This window comes from Orcinus orca, chromosome 7 (assembly GCF_937001465.1).
Source record: "Orcinus orca chromosome 7, mOrcOrc1.1, whole genome shotgun sequence".
Lineage (NCBI taxonomy): Eukaryota > Metazoa > Chordata > Mammalia > Artiodactyla > Delphinidae > Orcinus > Orcinus orca.
Window position 1 is genome coordinate 92659131 of NC_064565.1, and position 24952 is coordinate 92684082.

At 43.3% G+C, this 24952-nt stretch overlaps 1 protein-coding gene and 1 long non-coding RNA gene across 6 annotated transcripts in view; one reads left to right on the forward strand and one right to left on the reverse strand.

Moving 5' to 3' along the window:
* LOC117201481 (uncharacterized) overlaps window positions 1-24952 on the forward strand; it is a 54515-nt gene that overhangs the window by 19636 nt on the left and 9927 nt on the right. For 2 of the 4 annotated variants that reach the window (XR_004483524.2, XR_007478325.1), the window contains exons 2-3: window positions 259-1032; window positions 10898-11084. This is a non-coding gene — a long non-coding RNA (uncharacterized LOC117201481). Of the gene's footprint in view, window positions 1-258; window positions 1033-2672; window positions 2771-10897; window positions 11085-24952 lie in introns of those variants that run through there. The other 2 variants (XR_004483521.2, XR_007478324.1) reach the window with 2 other exon arrangements.
* Window positions 681-13263, reverse strand: C7H2orf80 (chromosome 7 C2orf80 homolog). 2 transcript variants are annotated; one of them, XM_012533060.3, is made up of 7 exons: window positions 13133-13263; window positions 11069-11150; window positions 8907-8989; window positions 7506-7593; window positions 7046-7117; window positions 1093-1180; window positions 681-804 (listed from the first exon to the last, which is right to left on the reverse strand). In XM_012533060.3, the coding sequence occupies exons 1-7, from the start codon at window positions 13171-13173 to the stop codon at window positions 719-721; spliced, it is 540 nt and encodes a 179-aa protein (XP_012388514.1). In that variant the 5' UTR covers window positions 13174-13263; the 3' UTR covers window positions 681-718. The 2 variants fall into 2 exon arrangements, with proteins under 2 accessions (XP_012388514.1, XP_049568066.1); XM_049712109.1 differs by lacking the exon at window positions 7046-7117.

The window sequence follows — 24952 nt, forward strand, 5'->3', positions numbered from 1 at the left end:
AGATAAAATTTTCATTAGTGAGAAAGGGACCGAGAATAGGAACGTTTGACACAGATATTAATACAAATCCTCTCCTCAACACACTTAATAATAATAGCTGATTAACTGTAGATAGTATTTCTCAAATGCTATAAAGATAATAATGGTCAATATTTATTTAGGATTTACTCTGTTCTCATCTCTCTCTTTTTTTTTTTTTTTTTTTTTTTTTTTTTGCTGTACGCTGGCCTCTCACTGTTGTGGCCTCTCCCGTTGCAGAGCACAGGCTCCTGACGCACAGGCTCTGCGGCCATGGCTCACGGGCCCAGCCGCTCCGTGGCATGTGGGATCTTCCCGGACCGGGACACGAACCCGTGTCCCCTGCATCAGCAGGCCGACTCTCAACCACTGCGCCACCAGGGAAGCCCTCTTTTTTTTTTTGTTCTAATCTCTTAACATGCATAATATCAGTTAATCATTTCAACGACCTTAAGAGATAAGTACCATTATTCTTCCCATTTTGCAGAGGAGGAGAGGTTAAGCAACTTGCCCAAAGTCATACAGCTGGTATATTATACAGCGGGCTTTAGTTTCAAACCCAGAGTATCTAACTCCCAAAGGCTAGACTTTTAGCCACAATATAAGTAAAGTACTCCCCAAACACCTGGTATCAGTTGGGTTCAGTTTGCATTTTTAGACCTACTTTGTTCTTTGGCTGTGTGTCCAAAGATAAATTATTTTATGGTTTCCATTCTGTGACATTTGCTTCCTTTGTAGAGCTGCTGGTGGCATTTTGATTCGTTGCTCCCCTTCTTAACTTGACACCTAGAGACACATGTAGTCATCATGTCTGTATAAAAAGCATTTTTTAAAATGAGTCCATCTCAGTTTTACATCCTTCCCTTCTAGGGTGCTTTGCTTCCATCACCAAAATTTCTGAGAAATGACTTCCCTGATTTCAATGATGGAGGGAAATCAAGTCATAAATGCTCCTGATTCTTTTAAATTCCACCAGACAGAAAGATGTTACCATAACAACTTTGACCTTACTTTGTAAGTACATCTCCTAGTTTTACTTAAATTTTTCTAAGCAATGGAAGTAAACAGGCTTACTCTGTTTGCGGGCATATTCTGCTGCTTTGGGTGCTGTTAACATGGCAAAAGGGTGCAAGGAGAGGTGGAAGGGTGGAGCTCTGGGAACCTGAAAAAAAAAACAGTTCTACTTTTAAAAGCTGCACCCACTTCGTGCTGTCCACAGCTGCTGGTTATAGCACTTGTTTCAGGGCTCGGCCTGTTTCCCCAACCCGCCGTCCTGACGCGTTACTAGCAGTTGAGGATCATGTTTCATGGGTCATGCACTTTCCCACGCTGCCTTTTGTTGCCGTTCTTTGCCTAGAATGTTCTTTCACACAATGATGCTCTTCACATGGTTCCCTTTACCTGGAATAGCTTTTTCCTCCTCTTCTGCCTAGAGGCTCCTACTTTTCCTTTAAGATGTGGCTCATACATCACCTTTTCTGAGAAACTGACCCCGATGTCTCCCCACCTCCCCTCTCGGGCGCTGGCACCCCACCCCCCAATCCCATCCTAAGGCCAAATTATTGACTCACTCCTCTGTGAACTCAAAACACGTCGTCACGTAGAACACCCCCAGTGTGCAATAGTTATAACCCGCTGTCTGCTGCATTGCACCGGAAACTTCCTCAAGGTTAGGACTGTCTGTCTCTGCAACCTTTCATTCATTCAACAAGTTTCCAGTGAGCACTACTGTGGGTCAGGCCCTGTTTTAGGAGCTGTGGTTGGTAAGACAGACAAGGTTCCTGCCTTTCCAGTGCTGAGTGAGGAGAAAAAACCAATAAACTATTAGGCAATCAGGGTACCCACACACTGTGATAAGTTTAATCAACTAAACCAGAGAACGTGCTAGCAAGTTACTGGGCAACTGCCACCTCACACAGAAAGGACAGAAAATTTGGATTAAACAATAAATGAAGTCGTGCTGTCTTTATAGACAGGACAGCTTATAGCCACCTCAGCAGGGCACGTCTAGATTTGACCTCAGCCTTTTATTCAAATGGCAAACATATTTATTGAGAGTTTGTGTCATATCCAGCATTGTAAAGAATTAAACATAAGCATGAATGGTGGCTTCTGACCTCAAGAAGCACGTAATCTATTCAGAAAGATGACCCTAAAACACAGAAAGTAATTACAAGGAGGCTTTGTATCTGTGTGGAGCAAGGGTGGCTATGATAACAGCCCTGCAGCGTGATACGTGCCACGTGTAAGAAAGAGAACCAGCTCGTATGGCATCCCTGATGCATTTTCTACCCTTAGAAGACTCAAGACAGGATTTTGCAGTGGAATTCCCTGGTGGTCCAGTGGTTAGGACTTGGCACTTTCACTGCTGTGGCCTGGGTTCCAGGGAACTAAGATCCCACAAGCCGCGTGGCATGGCCAAAAAGAAAAAAAAAAAAAAAAGACAGGCTTTTCCCTGTCCACTGGAGAAGAGAGAACCCGAGGAGTTTAAAGTCACTTCCAGCTCACATGTTCTATGACTCCTGATAATCTGATGATTCATGCAAGCAATTAATATGGCTTCCTGCGTGGTTTACAAGAAAAATTATTTTTCAAGTAGGATGACATTGAAATCCTAAAGCTAGAGTTAATCATGTGCTCTTTTTTTACTTCAAAGTTCCTTACTGAGATCTTCAGTGTACCACACAGCTAGCAAGTGACAGAGCTGGGACTAGACACCAGTCTGTTGGCCTCTGAAGAGTTTGCTTTGGATGTAAGTCTGGATAGAGTGAAATGATGGATGGTCAGACACTAGGGTGTGGAAAGAAGAGATTCTGATGTTCTCTAGTTACCTGCCTTGGTCTTTTTCCTCTCTCTGTTACACCAGTTTTCACTCTCTCTGCCCCCCTTTCCTTTTCCCCTCTTTCTCTGTCAAAGGGAGCTGAAGAATATTTTTATTGTTTGCTTTATTTGTTGAAGGAAGATTTATGCTCCTTTTACTTCACTTATGCTCCTTTTACCCTCACTTGTGTGAAGTTCTTAGTTACATTTTTTTTCCCTATGGGTCCATGTTCCTCAGCAGAAAAATGGCTCCCTGTCAGCCCAAACCAGCTCCCTTATCGGGAGTAGAACGCGAAGCGTAACAGACTTGAACAATTCTGAGTCCAGGAGGCCTTTCTGTCACTAGGTGGCAGCAAATAGCCCTGAGGAAAGCCATCAAGCCCACACACAGTACCCATGTGGTACCAAAGTGGCCAATTCCAGCGGCCAGAAATGCTACATAATCTGATTAGTATTCAACAGCGCTTTAAGCTCTTGTGTGGGAAGGATTTTAGCTGTTGCTTAGGAGACATTTTATCCGAAGGAATCAAAAGCGATTCATATACACGCAGCAGTTAGAGAGGAACCTTTGTCAATAACTTTTTTTTTTTGAACAACCACACCTCCTAGTTAAAACCATTTTTTTGAAGTTATGTTAAATCCCAAAGGACTGTTTTAAAATAGCTCTTACAATTTAATCTTTGAAATGCTCCGTTTCCATTAAGAGGTCCTGCTAATTTAAGATGTGGAGGGGGTGCCTGAGTAGAGCCGACGTGTAGCCACAAGAGAGAGGCCTGAGCTGGCATCCTTGAGTCAGTGAGGAGCTTGTGAGGGCCACAGGGGTAGATGATCCTCAGATGCTTATGTCTGTATCTCACATCATCTCATACCCTTTGTGAGAACTTGCTATCTAAAATAGGCAAGGTTTATAATGTATTAATAATACAATGGATGCTTGATGAGCTATTTAATTTTTGAATATTTAGAGAAATGGTTCTTAATTAGCTGTGATTTTGCCTCTTAGTGGACATTTGACAACGTTGAAAGACATTTTTAGTTGGCACATCACGGGGCAGGAGTGGGAAGCTGTTGACATCTAATGGGTAGAGGCCAGGGATGCTGCTAAACATCCCACAATGCACTGGACAGCCCTGACTCCACCCCCTACACACACAACAAAGAATTATCTGACCCAAAATGTTGAGAAGCCCTGATTTAGAGGAATATAGAGGAAATCAGATACACCCCCTTCCCCCTGGGTACCAGAACCTTAACCATAGCTATTATTTTGAGGTTACCATGTGCCAAGCACGAAGGACTTTACTGATACAACTCATCTCATTTCCCACAGAAACTCATCTTCTGGTCCCTGTTTTTACAAATGAAATCAAGGCTGATAGAGCTTAGATTAATCCTTGCCCAGGATTAATCTGCTGATAGCTGGTAGAGCTGGGGTTCGAACCCAGGCTACCTGGCTCTAGGATTCTCATGCTTAACCCTTACACAAATGGCCTGTCAAGTACAGGACACTCATATTCTGTAACAATAAACAAACTCAGGTCTTTGAAGGAAAGCCCCTGAAACCCAGTCCCCCTAAAACCAAGTTCCTCTGCTGAGTTATGATTAACCTCTCTATCCAAAACATTATTCTGTTTCTTGTCCAACACCTGTTCCCCTCAAGATTGAGGAGTATCAAAGAAAAGGGGGGACTGAAACCGAGCAGGACCCTGTGGAGCCCTCCTGGACACCAAAGCCTTTCCATGTCCCCCATTTTTTGTTTGTAGGAAAAAAGCATCAGACATTCCCTGAGTTCCAAAGGGCAGATTCAAACAGTTACCAATTAGGGGAGTGACTGAACGCAGAGAGAGAGCAGTAGTGCAGAGATGGGGGCTGGTCCTGGTTCCTCTTCAGGGGATGTGCATGGCAATCTGATACGTATCTCTGAGTTCTTCTATGGGAACTAAGGCTCCCACCCTGGTGGAGGAGGTCACTTCAGGCTGAGCACAAGCACACGGACCTCAGACTGGTTGGAACCAGAAGGCTGATGAATGAGATTCCCAGAACACCACCCAGTTACCTCATCACCAACCAATCAGAGGAGGGTTACATACTCTGCAGCCCTCCCCCCAAATTTTGCCTATAAAAACGTCTTCCCTGAAACCCATCAGGGAGCTCGGGTCTTTTGAGCCTACGCTGCCCCGTTCTCTTTGCTCAGCCCTGCAATAAACTTTGCTCTGCTCCAAACTTAGACGTTTCGGTCATTTGGTCTCACTGTGCATCAGGCATGTGAACTTCAGTTCGAGAACACCCCCTCTCTGAGGGTACGATTTGTTTCCCTGCAGAACTGGTCATTATGTAGTCTACCTGTACATCTGGACTTTTTGTTATTGGTAACTGATTGTGAAGACAGAGACTGTGAAGAACAGAGAAGGTGCTGAATAAAGGCTCTTTAATGAATGAATGAAAGGCCGGATGGATGGATAGAGACTGGCCAGCCCGCTCCTGTTCTGGCCCCTTTAATGAACCTGGCTCATCTGAGCTACTCTGACACCCATGTTTGCAAACCTTCTTGATGGATAACCCAGCTAAGACTGGAGGGGTTCACAGTGCCATTCCCTCCAGGATGTGATTTTCTGTATTTGCTCTCTGGCCACTTGAGCTGAGACCAACCAACCAGAGGTGCCTACGGCCTGCTCTAGACCTCTCCCAGGCACAGAAGATGAAGGGGGAGAAAACACAATGTCTGAAGCAGAGGAGCTTGGGCTCAGATATTTATATGTATGTGTTGGCGGGGAGGGTTTGAGGAAAGGGGAGAAGAGGGCAGCCTGGAAGGGAGAAAGCTGCAGAAAAAACGAACAGGAATGAAGCAGCATGGTTTGCTTGTCTCTGTAAGAACACAGAAGAGCTGGGCTTTCTTTAAAAGCCAAGAACAGCTTGGGTCTCTGAGGAGCACTGAGTCTGGTGTGGCTTATACCTCAGCCAAGGTAGAACGTCAGCTCCAAGATATGAGATCCATGAGAAAGTCATCTTTTCTGACTCACCCACCCTTGTATCCCTGCACCTACAACTATATTGAATGAATGAGTGAGTGAATGAATGAATGGATAGAGTTGAAACCAGAGTGATCAGAGAGGAGGTGCTGATTTCCTCTGTAATCAAGGGAACTTGAGTCTCAGGACCAGGCCAGCTTACATACGGATTAAGGTGAGAGGGCCATTGGATTCAGTTACAACACTTCTGAGGAAATGCTCGACTCCTAAGCTGGCCCTGGTGGACTTTACTTTATAGGATCCCACTGTCTGCAGTATGGTCTGCAGGTAAGAGAACAAAGGATGCAGGAATTCCTGTGGCCGTAGCCCTGCCCCTGACCTCGCCTCCCTTCCAAATCCTGGTGGGGGGCATTGAAAGCAGCTGTGTGAGTAGAAGTCCTCATGTGAGGGTGTGGGTTCTCCCTGCTTCCCTCCCTGACTCCCTCCCACTACGCATCCCTGCCAACCCCACCCCATCTGCCCTTTCTTCTTCCCTTTTCTAGAAGTATCTAAAGGGATCGGTAGTTCACCTCTAAATAGAAGCCCATATGTTAAATGTTTACTAAAGGTTCATACATTCATAAACAGCAAAACCTGAACTGACTGTAAAGATCATTCAGAATACTCCGTTTCTGTTTTTGTTTTTTTAAGATTAGTATACGGAAGCCCAAAGAAGGAAAGGGACCCAGTCAGAACTCACCCTGGGTCTCTGGACTCCCAGATCGTTAGTGCTTCTATTAGACTGACTTCCAAGTAGTCTTGTGGGCAGGAGAAATGTGGCAGCAGTAAACTAGATAATTTCTCATGAGAATGAATGTTGTAGATCTTGTCCTAGTGCTAGAAGTTATAGTACATCATACAAGAGGAGCGCTTGGACTTACCAGATCCACATTATGAAAGGTGTAAGTGAGAAATTCTGTTAGTCAGAGACAGAGGCAGAATCTAGACTCTAAGCCTGGTGCTCTATTGGCTGCCTCTGTTTGGCCTTCCATAAACTGCATTTGGTATTGTGAATATAGTCCTCTACCTAAGGAAAGCATCTTACATTTATTACCCAAGTAAGATATGGCTACATCTGGTTTTATCCATCATGATATAAAACTGTTATTTCATGCCTGGAAATGCAACATTATGAATTCATAAAGTAAAGAAGTTCTCTCTAAAGATCCCTTATATTGATAGTCTCAGGTCGTCCCTACCTTGGTAGCACCAGAATTGGTAGAAGAATCAGCCCCATAAATTTTAAAGACTTCCTCAATTGGGATGCTGTTCTGTTAAACAACAACGACAATAACAAAGATGTATTATCATACCATGGCTTTTCTTTTATTACAAAACAAAGCTATTATAGCTCCCATATATCCAGTACCATGCCTGGAGACCATGGGCACCAAATAAATGTCTTTTAAACAAATGGATAAATCAGAGTATCCTAATACCAATTATCTATGTGTTATTTTTTCCCCTTAAATAAATGTTTTCACAATACAATATAGAAGTCAATCTTTTTATTAATCTTTAAAAATAAAAATTTAATATTAGTAAATTCTACATATTTAGAAACATTGGTTGAAAAAGTAAAATAAATATTCATTAATATGAAAATGCACATTGTAGATACAAAATCCCCATGTATGCCAATAATGTTCTTTTCCTTACCATTAAGATTCCAGCATAAGACGATAAAATCATTGCTTCTCGTTCTCTGTGGTTTGGATATATGGGTCTACCCCGAAATGGCATTTTCCTAAGGGGGAATATGAATGAATAAGAATGGAGGGTTTATTCTTGTTTTGTTTGACACCTGCTAAGGTTGTGACAATAAGTAATAAGTAATTACCAATGGCTGTGTGCTTTGCTATTCACAAAATTGATATGATTAATCCATCATCAGTAAAGTGTACACTTTGAATTTTGAATCATCCAACAGTGGTGACGAATTTGCCCTCATCTATCCACATTTCCGCAGCTATCAAATCCTGGCGGACTGGCCACTATGGTGGAAAATTGTGGTTTCACCAACCTATATCCTTTCCCCTTCTTGTGGCAGTTTGCTTGGGGGTAACTGCCTTAACCCCCTGTAAGCCTGTAACTTCCAGGGAAGCTGATGACACCCCTAGATTCCAAGGATGGAAAACACACTGTGGCCTAAATTAGCTAGCACCCCCAGATAAGTCAGAGCAAACAGAGCCATTGAGACACAATTCTGTGATTTTTAAAAAGTCCATTCTCCCCTGGCCTGAATGTTGTGATAAAGTGGGCTGAAACTAGGCATAGCGTCCATGCAGAGGAAATAGCCAAGAGGTAGATCCTGATGACCTGGTTTGAGTTTTGAATTAAGCCATGCCTAATGAGGACCTAGCCGTGGACTTTCCAGATACAGAGGCAATAAATCTCTCCTCCCTCTCTCCTTTTTAAAATTTATTTATTTTTTTGCTTAAGTCCGTTTAAACCGGATTTTCTGCTTATTACAACTAAATACTGATACAACCATTCAGCACCAGGTGTGTGTTCTAAAGTCACAGAGCAGAAAAAACAGCTGGCCTCCAGGACACGCGGTTCAATCCTGGCCTCATTAGCTGCATGTTCTTCCTAACTGAGTGGGTCTGCTCGGCACACATGGGAGAAGATGCCAGTAATCCCGGCAAGGATTCAAACTGTGGTGATTCAAGCCGCTCAGCTCAGGTGCACATCTGGTTAAATGCTGAAGAAGTTGCGTTTAATAGTTCTTAGGAAAAGATTGCAGCCTTACCCACAGAACTGATCTTTTTCTTAAAAAAGTCAAGGCATGTACACAATAAAGCACAGTTTTATTTCTAAGGCAGAACGTTCTGTGCAAGAAAGATCTGCATCTGACAGAAACCAGCTCACAGAGATGCAAAATATGTAAGCATGTATATGACTTCCTGGAATCGACAACTGTGAGGGTTTCTTCAGGTTTCTAGTTGGAGGGGTATACGTACCCCATAGTATTTTCAAATCTGAGTGCCTTGTGGTGAACTTCCTCTGTCATTACTCACAGTTAAAAAAAAAAGAAAGAAAAAAAACTATTCAACTTACACTTTCTCCCACTTCAGCCAAGTTAAGTCTTCTGAGTGATCCAGCCACTGCAGAGCAACATTGATGGCCAAGTCGTAGTGTGCCTGGAAGCAGGAAGCACAGACAGCAAAGGAATGGGCTGAGACATTGGCCGAAGCACGTGCTAGGCACAATGACAATGGCACTGCTAAGCCTATTCTACTCGTTTGTCATGTCCACAAAGGTGACGATCACCAGCTGTGTCCAGTAACCTGATGCTTAGGCAGAAATAACTAGTGTTCTTCAGGCATTACATTTACCTCACACTAGAGCAGTGTGTGTGTGTGTGTGTGCACATGCGCACATGCGTGCGAGCCAGAAATGATAGATTCATGGAATACTAAACTGGAAATCAGGGAATCTGGGTTCAAATCTAGGTATTGCCAACAACTCATGGTACCATATCCTTGGGTGAGCAATTGCTGTTCTCTGGGCCACAGTTTCCTTGAATTTTAAAATAGAAAAAGGGGAAGATAGAGGAAGAGGGACACAGAGAACAATTTCTAATTCTGTGGAACATCAGAACTGAGTGCCCAGGGTCACAGGGGAGGTGGTGTGTCCATCTGAGGAGCTGGGGGAATCCCGGGAGGCTTCAGAGAGGAGGCATCAGTGGATCTGGGGCTTGGGGAATGAGGAGAATGTCTACAGGTGGAGAAGCACCTCCCAGGAGGAGGGTCCAGCGGAAGCAGAGAACTGGAGGTAGACCAAGTGACTTTCTAAGAGTCTTAAATGCCGTAAAAAGCTGAGGACCAATTCCATGTTCATTCCTATCCTCCCCACTACCTTTTCCTTATAATTTCTAAGCGTCTTTGCCATTTGTCTATCAAAACATTCCTTTTCTCCTCCCCACCTCCAGCCCTAGTAAAAGGAAGGTCAGTTTTGTTTCTGTGTTTGTAGATGGGTTCCAGGGCTCTATGTAACTCTAACATTGTATAAACAATGTAATTATAACAATGTAATTATTTCTTTCAGGGACTGAACCAAAGTGAAAAGGAAGGAAGGAAGGGAGGGAGGGAGGGAGGGAGGAAAGATGGAGAGAGAAAGAAAGAAAGAGAGAAAGAAAGAAAGAAAAGAAAGAAGGAAGGAAGGAAAGAAAGAAGGAAAGAAAGGAGGAAGGAAAGAAAGGAGGAAAGGAGGAAAGAAAGAAAGAAAGGAGGAAGGAAGGAACGAAGGAAGGAAGGAAGGGAGGAAAGAAGGAAGGAAGGAAAGAAAGGAGGAAAGAAAGAAAGGAGGAAAGGAGGAAAGAAAGAAAGAAAGGAGGAAAGAAAGAAGGAAGGTAGGAAGGAAGGAAGGAAGGACCATGCTCACTTGTTGAAACCTAATACAAAGATTGATGCCTGGACAAGCAGCACTGACATCACCTGTTTGTTCATTAGAAATGCAAATTTCCAGCCCCACCCCTGAACTCCTTAATCAAAACGGTCTTGTAATAAGACCTCGTTAAAGTTTGAGAAGCACTTATCTAATTGATTTAATTTCTCCATTTAATACGTGCACAGAGAAGTAGTTTAGAACACCAAGCCTTAACTGCTCATTCAGCTCCAGAGAAATCAGCCAGGGAAGGGGAGGGGGCGGGGAGGGACAGGTAATTTCTTCTTCCTCATTAGTGCAAGAATAGTAAATGGGTAGCATAAAAAGCTGAGGGTTTACTAATCTCTTTTGGATTAGATCTTTACATAGCTTCCTTAATTTATGTGAAGTGAACTTTGATTACATAGTATGAATCTGAGTTTCAACATGTATAATATAATAAAAAAGGATTTTAGGATTATTCAATTATTTGGTTTTCTCCATAAATGGTAAAAAATTATATTTGAGAACTACACGACAGTTAATCTCGTCAACAAGCTTTTAACATCATGTCTGTCACATTTAATCTTGTACTCGTTTTGCTTTTAAATCTTTTCTCTCCTAATAGTAAATAAAGAGCAAAAGTCTCATGACTTTAATTTTCTCATTCTTCTTGCTTTCAGTTTAATGAGTTGAAGAGACCACATGGAGAATCCTAGGTTGAGAAGATGAGGAAGAGGACATTCTGGGGGGATCAAGATTAGCCTTGCTTGCGATAGATATTAGATCCCCGTTCTGTCCCCATAATACACGTATGACACAGATGTGACTCGTGGCAGCATGCCTTTCTTTACCATATCATCTAGAAAGGTGAGTTGCCTTCTTCCTTTTGGGTCAAATTCATTTTCCCGAAGTCTGATGCCAATATAATCTCCCCTTAAAAGCAAGAGAGCAGGATTGAACCAGCAGGAAAGACATGGGAGCACGATCTGCAGAAGAACATTCCTTCCCCATCCCTCCCTCCCTCCACCAAATACAAGCGAAGTCACCGATGGCTCTGGTAGCTGAGTTAATATTCATTTTGATTTAAACAGACATTCTGCTACCTTGCAGGTTTAAAGTGTCTAACCATCATGAACAAATCACATTTATCGTAAAATTAAACTCACGTAGAACCGAATTTCTAGGAAAGCAGGGAGTATGATAAATCCCCAAAGGCAGAACAGATATTACAAAACCGAAAGGATGGAGACCCACAATTTAAAATAAAGATTCCCTTGCTGCCCTTGCTAAATTCAGGCAGGATGTCCAAAGTTGATAACTTCCAGATATATGATATTCCATACAGATGTGTTCTTTTGCCTGAAGGCTTTTTGCCCATTAGAATGCAAATACCGTTAGGAGGAGTTATGTGTAAAAACATATTAGTGATTCCACTTTAGTGTATCCTTATCAGATCCTTTCCTAATGGACTTTTAATAAGGGGAGGGTAGAGTAAGCGCCCTGGGAGGTGAATAGAAAGGAGTACTACCCTGGGAAAGTCAAGAAGAGGGAATGGATATAGGAAAAAGGACTCTGGGGTCTCCAAGGTCGATCTCACAATGTTACATAAGGACAGTTCTGTTTGTCAAGGTCTTTACCAAACACTTTGGGCAAGTTCCTATGCTGGGGATAAATTTGCTTTAGGGTTCCAAAAGCCCTTCTTCTGAGTCATTAAGCTATTCTAGATTGATAAAAGTTCTTGAAATTTTGCTTTGTAATTCCAAGACACTTTATTTAAAGTAGCCTAAATAGATTCTTTGGGTAAAATTAAACTATATATACATAAAAAATTATATTTATTTCAGTTTTGAAATTCCAGTTCTTTGGATGAGATATGTAGAGGAACTGGCATTCCTAATCATGGCTTGTTCTTTATTATGTTGACCTCCAAGCACATACATGTAAACGTGTGAATTCATACATATTTTATTGCAGCATTTCTTTTTTTTTTTTTTGCGGTACGCGGGCCTCTCACTGTTGTGGCCTCTCCCGTTGTGGAGCACAGGCTCCGGACGCGCAGGCTCAGCGGCCATGGCTCACGGGCCCAGCCGTTCCGCGGCATGTGGGATCCTCCCAGACCAGGGCACGAATCCGTGTCCCCTGCATCGGCAGGCAGACTCTCAACCACTGCATCACCAGGGAAGCACCTACTGCAGCATTTCTTAAAGAACTTGTTAAAAGATAATTATCTTAGTAGGCAGAGAAAGGACATTTAATGGAGACTATGATAAGATCTCTAATAAAAGGGTATTATTGTTATGCCTATAATCATGAAATAGAACATAATAACCTTTTTCTCCTCTTTTTATATGGTCTGTGATTTTCACCAACCTCTTAACAAAGTACCAAGTCAAAGAAAAGCTACCACAGGAGGAAAAAAATTTCCATGGGAAAACTTAATGTTTTCTTTATGTGTTTAAAACAAAGTTTGGAGGGCAGAAAATGGAGATAAATTATTTAATCAATAAGCCTGACAACAGAAGAAGCAGAGTCTGCAATTTAAATGCTGGGCCCTTGGGTACATTTTTCCAGAAATCTCTCCTATATCTTTTACCAGTCGGGCCCTTTCAAAGGCATACCCTGCCCAGCACAGGCTGGGACTGTGGGCTCAGATCTTAGACTCTAGAATGGGGATGCCTCGGATGTGCACGCTGCTGGCAGAAGCATCCTCCCAAGAGGTTCAGCATCCTGCTTTGCACCACATGTGAGGCCTCTTGGGCAGGAGACAGAGGCCAGATCATCCGGCTTTCTCCTATAGCCCAGGAACAGATTCTTCCTTAGGTTTTTACCCCACTGCCAATATCCAGACCATCTATGACATAAACCCCACCAAATGCTCAGTGCAGTAAATGTAAGTTATTCTCAATCAGACTTACAGGAGTTTTCTCATTTCCTTCTTTAGTAGCCTTCTTTCCATGATTAAAGGCTTATCCAGCTGAGCAGGTATCTGCAGCTACACTGCACCTGTTTTCCTTTGGAAAGACCCAGCCTCTCTGAACCTAGAAGCTACAGCAGCAAATCAGAGAGAATTTGAGTTAGGGATGCTATCACTCCTAATACCAGTCATGGAGTCCTAGGCTCTGGAAGGGATCCGAGAGTGTGCAGGCCTCTTATCCAGCAGGTTCCAGGTCAGAAAGCTGTCTGGAGGCCAGCGCACTGTACCTTGAGTTGATCTGACACCTCTTATTCCTTCCACACTTTTCCAGTATTCATCATTTACTTATTCTTGCCATAACCTTGCAAGTATCGATACAACAGACACAGCTCATGTAATCGTGGATGAGACTAGCTAGACAGAAAAATCCAAGCAAAGATGCCTTGTGATCTGATTATGTTTGAGTTCTGTGTGCATTCAACATAGTGACTCTCCGTGAACCTACCTGGTTCCTGGCTCATGATGGAGGTTTCTATAGAACCCAGGTACAACTTCCTATGGCCAGCAGGTCCCAGTAAGAACGTGTGGTGATGGCAAAGGTGAGGCCATACCTTCAATTCTCAACCCCACATTGAACCAGAAATTGAAGTTCAGGTGATGGGGTCAAAGGGGGCCTGGAGTCACAAAAAGGACTTAATTTTAGAAATCATCACTATTGAATGGAGTGCCCAGGGAGAGGTATAAACGGGATATCAACTTTACCTGCAATGTTTTGTTTCTTAAAAAAGATTTAAAGCAAGTTGTAATGGTTAATTAATTTTATGTGTCAACTTGGCTGGGCTACTGTGCCCAGATATTTGGTCCAACATTATTCTGATTCTTTTTGTGAAGGTGTTTTCTGGATGAGATCAGCATTTAAATCAGTAGACTTTGAGTAAAGCAGATTACTCTCCATTATGTGGGTGGACCTCATCCAATCAGTTGAAGGCCTTAAAAGAACAAAGGCTGACCTTTCCTGAGCAAGAAGGAATTCTGCCAGCAGACCGCCTTCAGACTTGAATTGCAACTCTTTTCTTTTTTCTTTTTTTTTTTTTTTGCGGTATGCGGGCCTCTCACTGCTGTGGCCTCTCCCGTTGCAGAGCACAGGCTCCGGACGCGCAGACTCAGTGGCCATGGCTCACGGGCCCAGCCGCTCTGCGGCATGTGGGATCTTCCCGGACCGGGGCACGAACCCGTGTCCCCTGCATCGGCAGGCGGACCCTCAACCACTGTGCCACCAGGGAAGCCCTGAATTGCAACTCTTCCTTGAGTCTCAATCCTGCCAGCCTACCCCATCAGATTTTGGACTGGTCAAGCCACTACAATCACATAAGCCTATTCAGTAAATTAATTTTCTCTTTATGTATATATACACATCCTGTTGTTTCTGTTTCTCTGGAGGACCCTGACTAATACACATATAAGAAAATTATTAACATTTGTTGTCTCTGGGATGATAGGTCCATAGATGTTCATTATATTACCTTCTATACTTTCGAAATTATGCACATGTTTTTAAATCACTACTCTGAAATGGTTGAGAAAAAAAAAACTTTAGAAACTTTTTTTTTTTTTTTTTTTGCGGTATGCGTACCTCTCACTGTTGTGGCCTCTCCCGTTGTGGAGCACAGGCTCCGGACGCGCAGGCTCAGCGGCCATGGCTCACGGGCCCAGCTGCTCCGCGGCACGTGGGATCTTCCCTGACCGGGGCACGAACCCGTGTCCCCTGCATCAGCAGGCGGACTCTCCACCCCTGTGCCACCAGGGAAGCCCTAGAAACTTTTTTTTAATTGTAACATATAAACATTAAACTTTATTCGATTCAGCTCTCCAACAATAATCGGAGAGGAAACAGGATGCCACTGATTTAAATAAATTCTTCACCGAATTGGTTTAATTATTTTGGACCATTCTTGCTGTGGCTACATCTGCTAAAGCCTTGGATGGGACGTAAAAATGGGAATAAAGTCAGAGCATTCCATGGGAATGGATTAACTATAAAGAGAGTAATGTTGCACCCTACAGGAGAATCAGTTGGGAGAGGACACTGCAAGCCAGAAAGGTTGCCTGGTGGCCTAGACAAGGAAAAGTGCTGCACCTGGGGAGGCCAGACGCCAGAATGTGGAGTCCATTCCACCACTGACTGCTGTGGCCATGGCCGTGGCCAAGCCTCCTGGCTCTTCTGCACCCCAGTCTCAGGTGTCATCTAAAATGTGATGAGCCTGGTTAACAGCACCCAGAGCGCCTTTCACCCTAACATTCCACAACTCCATAAAGGCTGGCATGTGTTGTCATTCTTCTAACTCAAAAATTTAAAAAACATTTGTTGGTAGAACATCTGTCCTACCTCAGTTCCTTGACTGGGGTGGGGGAGTGGCACTTCCTTAGCTTAGATGCCTTTTTTTTTTTTTTGTGGTACGCGGGCCTCTCACTGTTGTGGCCTCTCCCGTTGCAGAGCACAGGCTCCGGACGCGCAGGCTCAGCGGCCATGGCTCATGGGCCCAGCCGCACCGTGGCACGTGGGATCTTCCCAGACCGGGACACGAACCTGTGTCCCCTGCATCGGCAGGTGGACTCTCAACCACTGCGCCACCAGGGAAGCCCAAGATTCCTCTTTAAAAAGCAAAAGATTTAGCGTTTGCTCTAACCTATTCTTGTTTTGTAATTCTGAGCCAGTCCTTTGAATTTCAGAAACACCAATTATAAAATGTGAGTCTCTTGGTTGTTGGGACAGCTTCCTCTTAGACCCATTCTTCCTCCCCCTTACCACTCAATGTGGCATAATATGCAAAGATTTTTTTTTTTCCGGCCATACCACACGGCTTGCGGGATCTTAGTTCCCTGACCAGCGAATGAACCCGCACCCTCAGCAGTGAAAGCACAGAGTCCTAACCACGGGACCGCCCGGGAATTCTCATAAAGATTTTTAAAATATGAGCATCTTCCATTCCCACTAGGCTGGAGGTTAGGAGACCCTGTTGAGGCTACCTTGGACGAGTTCATTTTCCTCTCTGTGTTTTCGTGTTTCCTCCTCTGTAAAAAAAAGCACTGAATGATTGAAGAGGTTTCTGCCAGCTGTCCAGTTCAGTGACTTCCATGCATTGAGTCTCTGTGCCTGGTTGAAAGAGGACCATTTGCACAGACTCTGTTCAGCTTAGATTTGAATTCAGCCAGTTGCCCCTCTTTTCTGTCTATAGAATTTTAATGAAAACAAGACTCTGGCTGGAAATACACATAAAAGAGCTGCTGGAAAGATGTCAGCTGCCTCATGCATTAGCTGTTTCATAGAAACCAACCCGCCCCCAGAAGTCACAGCCCCCATTTTCTATAGGAATATCATGCCCTGAAGAAAATCTGTACACTCCCTGCAGGTCCCCGCTCTGCACCCCGGCATCTATGGTACAGGTCCTTCAGACCGTGTTCTATTAACAGATTCCCCTTTCAGAATCTCTCACCAACTGAGTGATCCCAATGCTTCTGTTCTCTCCGTGCTTCTGGAGGCGTGCTTGAGCATCCACTGGGCTGGGGCTCACAGGCATCCGGAAAATAGATGCTTTTTTTTTGGTTGCTAGGAAACGGTGACTGAATGAAAATAGTTTGTTTTTTAAATACACCCACACTCCCTGAAGGGGGAGAAAAAGTCATACATTTGGGACAGGAGTATGATCCCGACCTGAAGTTCACAGACCTTTTTTATCTGAGCAGCTTCAGTTTCCCATCTAAATGATTCATGGAAAGCTGAGAGCGTGTGAGCCGTCCACCTCCCCCAGGGGTTTTTGTAGCGCTTGGCTGCAGACTCAGGAGTCACCTGGCCAAGCGAGGATTTCTGGGGGAGCCAGTGAACCTCGGGCTCCTCACAGGTAGGCTGATTCTACTTGGTGACCGTAGACATGGGGCAGGGGAAATCCTGAACAACTGTCACCATTTCTCTCCTGCTAAGTGGTCTCCCTGCTCACACACTTAACACTTCCTCCCTTGCTTAAAGCTTGCTGATGATTTCCCATTGCTCTTAGAGTAAGATCTAAACTCCTAACCGTGGCCTGTGAGTGAGTGTCCTCTATGCCCTTGGAGAGGGGCAGACTGTCACTCTGCCCCATCTAGTCCTGGGTGTCTGTTATCATTACCACTTAACTCTCTTTTCTACCCCTCTCCACCGTCCAAGTCTCTCATCTACCTGATATCTCAGGTGTTCTATGAGTGACAGTAACACTCTAGATTTGGATTTTTATAGGCTAGTTGTTCACTCCATATTGAATTTATATTGTACTCAGAACGTTCCAGGTTTTGTGAGCCTGAGGTTTATACAATTTGGGGACGCTCTTTAAGACAAGGAATGCAAAAATGTGAATACAAGATTGAATGTTTATTTAGGACTATTAATCACCACAAGTTATACATTTGAAAGAGGTAACAAATACCACAAACATTAAAAATAAAGAAAAAAACTCAGTATTAATATTATCTTTATTAGCTCACCAACATACCCTAAAATCTTTTTTTTCTTGTATACTCTTTGATTACCTCTTGATGTGACAAAGATTTTGTAATAATTATTTTCTATAGAGAGATTGGAAAGAAAATTGTCTTTCCTCTAGTGTAATTGTTTACAACTTATTTGAAATTATAAAGTATTAGAATAAATTAAAATTTATTTTTCAGCTTATTGATTCCATGTTGGTAATGTCTCCTTCATTACGTTTTCCACAATTTCCTTCTCAGGAGATGCTCCTTCCTCAGGGCAACTCCTGGAAGACTTTAGCCTTGACCTTGCTAGGCTTCTTCACCCCTGCCCTCCCCCTCCCCTCAACCCCACACCCACACCCACCTCCATCCCCCCCACCAGCTGAGGTTGCTGAAGCTTGTCCAACTCAGCCAAGTACTCGTCAACTTCAGTGTTCCCCTCCCCAGCTCTGATTCTTGGAGACAGAGAGAAGGCTCGGGTGCTCAGTGGTCCGTCAGGGGCTGCTTGTTGCCAGGACTCATTGGTGGGACTTCCCTGGTGGCTGCTTGTTGCCAAGACTCATTGGTGGGACTTCCCTGGTGGCGCAGTGGTTAAGAATCTGCCTGCCAATGCACGGGACACACGTTCGATCCCTGGCCCAGGATGATTCCACATGCCGCGAAGCAACTAAGCCTGTGAGCCACAACTACTGAGCCCTCGTGCCACAACTACTGAAGCTCACGTGCCTAGAGCCCGTGCTCTGCAACAAGAGAAGCCACCGCAATGAGAAGCCCAGGCACTGCAGTGAAGAGTAGCCCCTGCTCGCTGCAACTAGAGAAAGCCCGTGCCCAGCAACAAAGGCCCAACGCAGCCAAAAATAAATAGATAAAATAAATAATAATTTTAAAAAGCCCAGACATTCTTTACTTCTAAAAAAAAAAAAGACTCATTGGTGAAGGCAATGCTAGCAGTGTGCCTGTCCTGCCACAATGCCAGGACCACCTGCCAGGCACGGAGTGTGACCTCTGGCTGGGGCCAGGCTGCTGCCTCCTCCTCGCAACCCCCATGGAGGACACATTCAGCCTTGGAAGAACCCAGGAAAATGTGAGACCCTCCACCTTGGCTGCTTTAGCTTTGGGAGAAAACCCACCTCTCCAACTTCTTCATCTCAGGACATTAAAATCAAAACAAAACCACTCTTACACCTCAGTGAGGAAATTCTCTGTTCTCATGGCATGTGCTTGAGGCAGGTGTAAAAATAGTATCTGTGTTTTATACATAAGGAAACCACGGATGGAAAGCGGGGTGGTTTGCTGGGGGAAGTCATTTTATCAGCTCTGACTTCCCAAGCACTGCATCTTCACTAGACATTTTAATGTCTTCTTTAAACTTTCTAAAATTCCTAAAATAGTCATGATAGCTGCATGTAATATATTGACTTGATACTGTGGAAATGGAATTACATTTTCACAGAATGTTGGTATGAATTTTTTGTCTTCATCAAAATGTATATTTAAATTACTGAAGAATAATACTACTACATAGTATGATAATGGAATAGTAACTCTGTGATTTGGGGTAAGTTACTTAACTTCTGCACTTTATTTCTCTGTTCTTTAAAGCACAGGGAGAATCTACCTCACAGGTTGTTCCAAACATTAGAAAAACTTTCTATATATAAAAAATATTTTGACCTGAGACACTTACAGGTCTTTCACAGATGGTAGTCATTAATATCGTAGTGTTTGCATCTTAATTGTATTTATTCATCCTTTGCTCTTTAAAAGTACTCTCTTAGTGGTTTATGTTGAATCTCCTTATTGCAGTGGTAAGCTCCTACAGTGTAAACATCGTGTTTTCTATCAATATCTTTGTGCTTCTCAAATAAGATGCATAATAACGCTTTGTGCTTATCATGCATTCACTAAACATTATCTGGAATGGGAAATATTTTTATGTTCTGAAGGTAATGAGAACTCCAAACACATTTAACAGATAAAATCTCTGCTCTCCTTTTTAGGAATGTTCTTGCCCTTATTGGTTGAACAATTAGGGGTCAGCAGGGGTTGACCAGATGGTAGTGTTTTTAGCATTTGCATTTGGTAGGGGGAAAAAACCCTGCGTGCACATATAGATAGTGTATGGTAAGCCAGCACATGTGAGCATAGCTCACAGGTTTTACATGAAAAAAAAAAAGAAAAGGGACTTTCCTGGTGGTCCAGTGGCTAAGGCACCGCGCTCCCAAAGCAGGGGGCCTGGGTTAGGGAACAAGATCCTACACGCTGCAACTAAAAGTCCGCATGCCTCCACTAAGAAGAGTTCGCATGCCGCAACTACAGATCCCACATGCTGCAACGAAGCTCCAACGTGCCGCAACTAAGACCCGTTGCAGCCAAATAAATAAAATAAATAAATAAGATGAGTTTTAGTAATCCTCTCTGTGAACACAAGAGACCAGACATTGAAGGGTAACAAAGCTATGACTATGCTCACCCTAGGATTTTGACAAGTCTGAGCATATCTGGGCAAGTCTGGAGGACCAGGGATTGCAGAGTTAGACCAAGATTCTATTTGCATCAGTGGTTCTCAACATTGGCTGTACTTTAGAATCACCTGAGGTGCCTCTAAAACTCCCCAGAACAATTAACTCAATCTTTGAGAGTAGAACTCAGCCATCCATATTCTTTACATTTCTCCAGGGGTTCCTATAATATGCAGATGAGGTTGGGAAACATGTGAAAGACCTAGGAACATCCTAGGTAATGCTCCATTATTGCAGTTACACTAACCTTTAATCTGAGGGAAACTTTTTTTTTTTTTTTGCGGTATGCGGGCCTCTCACTGTTGTGGCCTCTCCCGTTGCGGAGCACAGGCTCTGGACGCGCAGGCTCAGCGGCCATGGCTCACGGGCCCAGCCGCTCCGCGGCATGTGGGTTCTTCCCGGACCGGGGCACGAACCCGTGTACCCTGCATCGGCAGACGGACTCTCAACCACTGCACCACCAGGGAAGCCCTGGTTAGTGTTTTAAACAGCCTTCTTCCTCTATGACTTTGTTATAATTTCCTGTGTTTGAGGGCAATCTGAGGAGCCCCGTGATTATCCATGTGTACTCACAAACGACCCCTCTCCTCTTTTTGGATGGTTCTGCAGAATCCTTGAGCAAAGCCTGAGTATTTTTACTTGATCCAGGGTGTGAATTCTTTCTCTGAGTCTCCTCCACCTCTGGAGCAATTAAATGCCAGAATCCTCGGCGAATATGCTCAGAAAATCCTAGATACATGTGAATTTGCCGCAGGTACACAATTTAGATTTTCTCTGTGATTCGTTTCAAAAAGTAGAGCTTTTAGGTAAGTAAATAAGATTTGGGGAGAATATTCAAAGTAGTTAATTTAACTTTTTTTACGTTTCTTTTTAAGAGTGAGTAGTTAAAATGATACAACTAATTCTCAAATACACCTTGTTAAAAACTCAAATGGTACAGAGGTATACTGAATCAATGTGTGGGGACGTCCCTCCATTTCCCCCAGTAATCTTTGTTCTCTAGTCGTAAGTGCTATCACATCACTCAAGACACTACACTAAGCATTTACATACACAAGTAAATACAGAAACACTTGTTTATTTTAATATAATTGGATTATACTGATATTTTTTGCAGTTCTCCCACCTTCTTAAAATATGTCTTAGAAAGCTCTCTTTATTAGGATATATAAACATATCTCATTCTTTTTAACTGTGGTGTATATTTCACAGTAAAACTACACTGTCATACATTCACTTGTTCCTCTATTGAGAGACATTTAGGATATTTCTAATTGTTTGCTACAATAAGCAATTTCGCAGTGACAGTTTTCTAAAAATACATATTTAACTTTGTGAATAAGCATGTCCTTAAGAGAGATCTTTCAGAGTGGAATTGTTGAATTAAGGGACAGGTGCATTTAAATATTGACAGAAGCTGATAGAATGGCTGTCTCCATTTACTTTCCCCCTAACATTGTGTGGAGTCATCAGTCTCACTGTCAGCTGAGTCTCCCTGTATGATGGGGCATCACCAGGATTTTGTGTGAGCAGACAAAGAGAGATTTTGGAAAATTTTCCAGAGTACATTGGACCCCTCAGCTATTGAAAGCAGTCCTTCAATTCCTGGGTTGTAGAGTTTGCTCCAGTAGGTGATGGAGGACAGGATTTGTACGCTTGTGGTTTCTGAAGTAAGCATTTCTTTTCATGTCTGTGAGGTTTCTTTCATAATGCTATGCTTTATTAATAAAACTTTCCAAGCACATTTCCTCCCCTCTGCAGCAGTTTGTGTTCTAAGTGTGGTTACAGCTGTCAGTAGGTCAGTTGTAATTATCTGATCTGGATTGCAACCCTGTCTCTCCTCCTAAACGACTCAGCGGGGAGAAGCCAAAACCATTTTTTAACCCTAAAAATCATTCCCTTTGGCTTTTCCAGAGCTTACGTAGGAAGAGAGACCTACTAAACTCTTAGCTTCTCTCCAGTGAATAGCTTCATTTATCGTTCAGTGGTTAAGGAATAACACTGATAGCTGGTATTCTGTGCTGTAACCCCCTCTAATCACACTGTGCTCTCTTGTCCCTGCAATAGTCCCAGCTCTCAACTTTGCAGGACCCTCCAGGCCTATCTTGAGCCAGGGAATTAAAATGCCATAGTTGTCTTTTTTTTTTAGTTTATTTTATTGAGGTACAGTCGATTTACAATGTTGTGTTCATTTCTGCTGTACAGCAAAGAGATTGTTACACATAAATATACATTATTTTTCATATTCTTTTCCATTATGGTTTATCCCAGGATACTGAATATAGTTCCCTATAGGACCTTGTTGCTTATCCATTCTGTATATAAGAGTTTGCATCTGCTAACCCCGAAATCCCACTCCTTCCCTCCCCCACCTCCCTCCCCCTTGGCAACCACAAGTCGTTCTCTATGTCTGTGAGTCTGTTTCGTAGATAAGTTCATTTTTGTCATATTTTAGATTCCACATATAAGTGATATCATATGGTATTTGTCTTTCTCTGTCTGACTTACTTCACTTAGTATGATAATCTCTGGGCCCATCCATGTTGCTGCAAATGAAAATGCCATAGTTTTATGACACTTTATGGCTCCTATGACAATAAATTATCTGTAGTGGGGGAAAAAAGCTGTGGAAAATTAATATGTGTTCTCCATATTACATGAAGTGGAGTGGTAATGGGTGAGGGGAGAAGAAGGCTGTAAAAATATTTGGATTTTAGATGTATTTTAGATCAGAAGTAGAAAGAAGAATGAAGCAGAAAATATAACAACAATTTAAGAGGATTAACCAGCGGACATCATCTTGTTGACCACTTGCTAGTTACAGCATTTGCTTATTTCTAATCCCCATGACAACTCTATGAAGTAATGTCATTTCTTCATCTGAAGATGTGGAGACTGAGGCTCAAAGTAGCTATATGACATGGCTAGAGGCTCATGAATAATAAGTAATTTTGCAGGATTCAAACCTATGTTCGCCTTGTTTCAAAATCTTTGCTGTTCTCACCATAGTACAGTTTGCTCCAGTCAAATGCGAATTTCAGTTAGAGTAAATAATTTTTTTTAGTATAAGTATGTCCCAAATATTCCACAGGGTTATACTTATCCTATAAAATTATTCATCATTTATCTGAATTTAACTAGACAGACTGTATTTTTATTTATTAAATCTGGCAACAGAAGACTCCCCAACCTAGTAGAGCCAAGAGCAGGGGTGGAGGAGAGGAAAAGGTGAAAATCTCTCTCCCTCTTATCCATTGTTCATTTCCTAGTTTCTGGGTTCTCTTTATAGCTCTTTCCCTGCTTCTCTCAAGGTAGCATGACCCACACCCGGTGATATTCTCACATATGCCCTAGATTTTGATAGTAGTTTCTAGAGAGAATGTGACTGGTTTTTTTTTTTTTTTTTAGAAGATGTTGGGGGTAGGAGTTTAGTAATTTATTTATTTATTTTTGCTGTGTTGGGTCTTCATTTCTGTGCAAGGGCTTTCTCTAGTTGTGGCAAGCGGGGGCCTCTCTTCATTGCAGTGTGTGGGCCTCTCACTATTGTGGCCTCTCTTGTTGCAGAGCAGAGGCTCCAGACGTGCAGGCTCAGTAGTTGTGGCTCACGGGCCTAGTTGCTCCACAGCATGTGGGATCCTCCCAGACCAGGGCTCGAACCCGTGTCCCCTGCACTAGCAGGCAGACTCTCAACCACTGCGCCACCAGGGAAGCCCAATGTGACTGTTTTTGATGACCTGTGTCCTAAATCAATGGGCCAATTTGGACACCAAGGTTAAAGATTGCCAATCTTGTTTTAGATAATGCAAAGAAGATGTTCCTTAGTTTTAAAGTTGTCAGATGTTAGCTTGGAAGATACAAAAATTTTTCTAAAGGAAGGATATGCAAGGTGGTGAGGAGGCAATCGTGCCCAACCGTGATTAGATATAGAATTTGTTCTATCGGGGTTGTAAATCAGCCAAAACTTGCTACCTCATAACAAGCACTGTTTGGTTCTCTGCAGAATTCAAAGATAACCTCCTATTCTTGAGGATAAGATAAAGGCACTAATAGAGAAATATGTTTGGAGATGGTGCTTTTACAAAGTTTGAGGACATCTGTAAAGCAACTATACTCCAATAAAAATTAAGAAAAGAAAAAAAGGGCTTCCCTGGTGGCGCAGTGGTTGAGAGTCCGCCTGCCGATGCAGGGGACGCGGGTTCGTGCCCCGGTCCGGGAAGATCCCACATCGTGAAGCGGCTGGGCCCGTGAGCCATGGCTGCTGAGGCTGCGCGTCCGGAGCCTGTGCTCCGCAACGGGAGAGGCCACAGCAGTGAGAGGCCCGTGAACCGCAAAAAAAAAAAAAAAAAGTTTGAGGACATCTGTGGACACCCAGCTGTATGCCACTGGCACACCATCAAGACTGGGACATTTTAAAATGGCGGCTCTGGATGTATAGAAGTGGTGATGCCACAGACTCACGGGGTCGGGCCAGGAATGTCATATGGGTGTCAAACAGAGCTGTTATGGAAGCTGTTCCTCTTTAGCATTCACCTCTGCATAAAAGAAACCTCTGTGATTGCCTGGCCAGGTTTACTTCTGGCTGCTCTTAGCCTGGTAGCACCCAAGGTCCAGGAGAGCCCAGGGACTCTGCATCTACTCACCGTAACTCAGGGGTGATTGGGAGTGTTGCTGTAGCCTTGTCTAGCTTGGTGGAGTGGGGGACTGGGTGCCCAGACACCCTGCCAGTGCTGAGAATGTTCTTCAGCGTGGGATTTGTTAGAGTAAATGACTGGACACGGGCTCTAGGTTTTGAGTGACGA

Bases quoted from the DNA above. Each gene is read 5' to 3' on its own strand.
- C7H2orf80 (XM_012533060.3), bottom strand. From the start codon at position 13,173: ATGGAAAGAAGGCTACTAAAGAAGGAAATGAGAAAACTCCT. The intron at 8,990-11,068 runs GTAAAGAAAGGC...TCCTGCTTCCAG, and splicing joins TCACCTTTCTAGATGATATG to GCACACTACGACTTGGCCAT. The intron at 7,118-7,505 runs GTAAGGAAAAGA...GTTGTTTAACAG, and splicing joins CTTATGCTGGAATCTTAATG to AACAGCATCCCAATTGAGGA.